Below are 4764 nucleotides of genomic sequence, written 5' to 3' on the forward strand. Positions count from 1 at the left end.
TGGGCTGTTCCCGCGCCGTCCGGCTCTGCTCCGTGCCTGCTTCTCCCCGTGGCCGTAACAGGCTTCAGTATCTGGTAGGACGAGCCCTCGTTTTCAGCATTTTCTAGGATATTTTTGCTTCTTAATTTTACAATGAACTTCAGAATCGTTACTACGTCAAAAAAGTTTTTGGTTCTCTTTCCTTTGTTTTTGGAGACTCGCGCCGACGACGGGATCAGCGTGGGGCAGAATGTTCTCCCCGCCCCTCCCGGGGTTGTGTGTCTGTTCTCGCTTCGTCGCTGCCTCGGGCACAGTTTTCCTCTGTGAAACCGAACCTTTCTCGTCAGCTGGCTCCGAGGCAGGTCGCCCGGTCCCTGCCGTACCCGCTGTTCCCTTCCGTCACACCTGCTGGCAGATCGACGTTTCATACAGAAAAGGGATTGACTGTCGAACTCTAATTTGGCAGTAGCCTTTTGCTAAAGTGTCTTATTTGTGGCTTTTTCAGTTGGTCTTCGAAGCAGGCTGAGTTTGGGGGGGTCTCCCCCAGGGCATCAGGGAGCAGCAGGCTTAAAACACAAGGATCCTACCCTCGTCCCTGTCTCGAGGCCTCTGTGGCCAGGCACCATAGGGCTCCCCGCGCCCCCGGCCATGGCTCGGGGCATCTCCCACGCGTCGGGCACGTCCCAGCCACAGGGCCTTTGCACATGCTGTTTCTCCTGCCGGGGCACCTGGCGTGTCACCTCCTGGAGAGCCCCTCCCTGTCACCTGCACACCCCCTCCCCCGACGCCGTTCCTTTCCATCCGTGTGGTTTCCTGCTTGGAATCACGCCGTTGGTGTCTGCAGTCTGTCTGCCTCGAGGGCCGTCAGCTTCTGCTGGCCTGGCTGTCCTGGCTCTCGGGCCTGCCTCCAGGGCGCTCCCTGTGTCTGGCACACATCACGGGTCCCCTGAGTGAGAAGCCAGGCCACGGGGCATTTCTGCCGGGGGACAGCAGGGCACCTGCCGTCTCGGGGGGCTGTGGGCTGCACCTGGGACACTGCCCTGAGGACGTGGCCCTCTCTGCAGCCTCTCCAGGGCCCCCGTCTGCAGGGGCAGGGCAGGTCCGTCCCTCCCAACGTTCCCTGGACAGGAGGGTGGGACTTCCCGTCCGTCGGGGCCGGGGTCGGCGGCCGGCCTTCAGGCACACTGACCGCTGACCGCGTCCTCTCTCTTGCAGCTCATGGCCTCCCAGGGGAACAGCGCTGCAAAGGCCACGTACGAGTCCCGCGTTCCGCCCTTCTACTACCGGCCCACGCCCTCCGACTGCCAGTGAGTGTCCGAGGCCCTGTCAGGTGCCGGGAAGCAGCGTGGGGGGCCTGGTGTCCCTCCTGGCCGGAGGGCAGGGCAAGGGCAGGGGCCGCGCCATGTGGGCACCTGGGTCCCACCCCCCGCCACCCCGGGGCACCGACCGCCCCGCCTGGATTTGGTTCTCAGCATGGGGCCAGGGCCAGGGAAGGGAGACGGTTTGCTGTTAGCAGCTCGGGCTGGGGCCTGGGCTCCCGGGCTCCTGGGGGGACCCGGGGCCCCAGGTCTCACTGTGAACCGGCAAGGCCAGGCAACTACCCCTGAGATGTGACGGTCTCCCCCCAGCGCAAGCTGCTCTGTGAGCCCGTGTTTCCCGCCTGTCCGAGCCTGTGACACGGGGCAGACCGGCCCACCAGCCTGTGTCCCTGTAGTTTGCTCAGCAGGTCCTTGACGTCCTGGTCCCTGAGACATGCCCCCTGCGGCGTGTGTGGTCAGGGCCCCGCCCCAGATGACCGGGCGTCTCCCAGGCAGGCCCTGCCTTCCAGAAGCCTCCACTGGGTGAAGGTTCTAGGGAGCCAGCCTGACATGTCCCCACACGCAGCAGACACTCAGGCCAGGCCCCGAGGAGCCCTGCCAGGCGGCGGAGGCCTGGGGCATGGGGGTGTCCAGGCTCCCTGCGGTGCTGTGCGTGGCACAGGTGGGTGCGGCGCGAAGCCCGTGTCCTGCAGAGGGGTGAGGATGGTAGCAGGTGTGCGCTGTGGGGCGCGGCCCCCCGCGGTGCAGACTTCGTGGGGCTCTGTGCAGGACAGACCTGCAGTGGCCCTCGGCGGGTCCCCAGCTGTAGACTGGGCGGGGCGCCGCCTGGCACCAGGGCGTCATGGGGACGGAACGAGGTGAGGGGAGGCCTGTGGCCGAGCTGGCCCAGAGCGAGTCCTCTGGACGCAGCGGTCCCTGCCCTCCCCCCGTCTGAGGCTCTGAGGGTCCCGTGCCAGGGTCCTTTTTAGCTGGCTGGTTCCTCAGGGTGGCCGGGGCTCAAACTTCCTGTATCACCCCAGTGCCCTGAGTGTCAAGCCTGACGTGGGGAGAGGCAGTCACACCAGTCCCCGCTCACTTCCTGTGACCCGGGCGAGCGGGCAGGGCCCTGGCTCAGAGGCGCGGTGAGCAGCCCCAGCTTCCTGGCAGCTGTGGCCACTTGGTGCCCCTCTCCCCGGGCCCCAGGGGTGTTCTAGGGCAGGGGTCCCGAACCCCTGGGCCGGGGGCCAGTACTGGTCAGTGGCCTGTGAGGAACCGGGCCGCACAGCAGGAGGTGAGCAGTGGGTGAGTGAGCGAAGCTCCCTCTGCATCTGCAGCCGCGCCCAGCGCCAGCATCACCGCCTCGGCTCCGCCTCAGATCCTCAGGCGCTAGATTCTCATAGGAGCCCTGGGCCTGGTGCCACCAAGGCTCGGACGCTGCCCTGGAGCACAAAGGCTCCCTCAGGGCCCCCAGTGGGCAGCGTCCCTGCTGTGAGGAGTGTGCTGTGCTGCTTCCTACGGCCTTGGGGACAAAGCACCACAGAGCAGCAGCTCACAGGACAGAGTCCATTGTCCCCGGTCCAGGAGGCTGTGAGCACAGGCCGGTCCCGGCCCCTCTTGGGCGTGTGGACACCGCCTTCTCCCGCGTCCTCGCACGGCCGGCCCTCCACGCCCTGCGTCCAGGTTTCCCGTTTGTAAGGACACGAGGTCAGGGTCCACCCTGCCTGGGATGACCCCACCCTGTCTTCACTTACGAGTCTGCGACCATCAATTTCCGAGTCAGGGCCAATCCGAGGGCCTGGGGTTTGGGGATCCAGTGTGAGATTGGGTGAGAGGGACACAGTTCAACCCATAACAGCCTCAGAATCACACGGATGGACGAGGGGGTCCCGGGGCACAGGGCGGACGGAGACGAGGGTGGTGACATGGCCTGTGGGGCTGAGCATAAGGACCCTGTGTCCCCACTGTGCTTCGAGAGTCGAAAGGAACCGCCCGGGCTCCCTGCTCACTGGGGAGCAAGGAAACCCGTGGTGCCACGGGGTCACCTCCCCAGGAGGCACAGCAGCCCTGACCTCCGGGCAGGGTGTCCTGAGACTCTCCACTCGGAGGATTCTGGAATGGGTGGGGGTGGGAAGACGTCCAGGACGGGTGGTCGGGTCCAGACTGACGGGGGGCAGCCGAGGGAGACGGGGCCACTTCAGCAGATGCCCACGGGGGGCAGTGTGGGAGTTGGTCACCCTACACACCTGGCCACCCCCTGCCCTCCCAGCTCTGGGAAGCAGTAGCTGCCGACACCAGTCCCAGCCCCTAGTCTGCTCTGGGTCGAGGGGGACCCACCTTGACCCCAAGCCCCAAGGGTGGTGGCGGGGGCTGTGAGGCCTGTCCCCACGGTGACCTAGGGGCTCTGGACAACTCCGCCAAACAGGATGAGGACTAACCCCCACCCCCGCACCTGTCATGCTCGCTTCCCGGCCCTCCTGCGGCTGCTTCTGGAAGCATCTGTGCCAGGCCTGAGAGGCTTTGGTGTTACAGACAAGAAACGGGGCGGCAGGGGCTGATGCCCTGCCAGGCGGGGTGCGGGCGTCCCCCACAGACAGGCCACGTTGTCAGCCAGGCCGTGAGGGGGCCTCGTTCGCGGATGGAGTGGAGAATCTCGAATGGGCCGGGCTGGGTTTGGGGGGAGCCCGGAGTCCAGTGCCGGTGTCCTCGTAGGAGGCGGGAGAGGGTCACCCACGGACGCCCAGGGCGGAGGCCGCGCGAGGAGGCGGTGGACCGAAGCGGGGGGACCGTGGCCACCAGGGCTCCCGGCTGGGGGAAGTGGCCCGTGTGCGGTAACATGTCATGGCAGCCCAGGACACTCACGCACACCCCAGGGCCGGGGTCCCCAGAGCCTGCGCCGAGGGTGGGCGCTGCTGCGGGGAGTGGACCGGCCCCGGCACGCCTGGCGCCGGGCACAGTGTCCTGGCTGACCGCGGCCGGCGTGAAGCCAGAGGGTTCCCGTCCCACCTGGTCCCTGTACCTGCCTGGGGACGAGGAAGAGTGAGGCCAGGCCCACCCTCGGCCTAGGGCTGGCAGCCCGGGGCCTGCGTCGCCCAGAGAGGGAGGGACGCCCGTGCCACGGCCCAGGGCACTTCTGCCGTGGGGTCGGTTTGAATTTGTGTGAGTCAGAGGGAAACCAAGGCCACAGCGGCCGTCTGGGGTCGGGGTCTTGGCGCCTCAGCTCACAGGGTGATGCCACCTCACGCCCCGCCCGCGAGCTGGATGTGTGGTGGACGCGGGGGTGCGGAGGGCCGAGCGGGGGAACGGGGAGGAGGCTGCTAGCTCAGAGGGGGTCATGTCCACCGGGGGGCGCGGAGGGTCTCGTGGGCACTGGAGGGAGGAGGGCGGGGCCGGGCAGGGGTTTGAGGGCACAGGTGCTGTGTGTCCACGTGGCTGCCTGTGGGGCACAGACCATGGGGAGCAGCCTGGGTCCCGAGTGGCAGGCGGGGCT

General features: G+C 67.2%; 1 protein-coding gene across 1 annotated transcript in view; it reads left to right on the plus strand.

Moving 5' to 3' along the window:
* Nucleotides 1-4764, plus strand: part of ADAP1 (ArfGAP with dual PH domains 1) — a 47807-nt gene that overhangs the window by 26954 nt on the left and 16089 nt on the right. The window contains exon 3 of the mRNA XM_023522377.1: nucleotides 1195-1286. Within this exon, the coding sequence (XP_023378145.1) occupies nucleotides 1195-1286 (92 nt within the window). The remainder of the gene's footprint in view (nucleotides 1-1194; nucleotides 1287-4764) is intronic.

The sequence above is a fragment of the Pteropus vampyrus genome, unplaced genomic scaffold, assembly GCF_000151845.1.
Source record: "Pteropus vampyrus isolate Shadow unplaced genomic scaffold, Pvam_2.0 Scaffold343, whole genome shotgun sequence".
In the NCBI taxonomy this organism is placed as follows: Eukaryota; Metazoa; Chordata; class Mammalia; order Chiroptera; family Pteropodidae; genus Pteropus; species Pteropus vampyrus.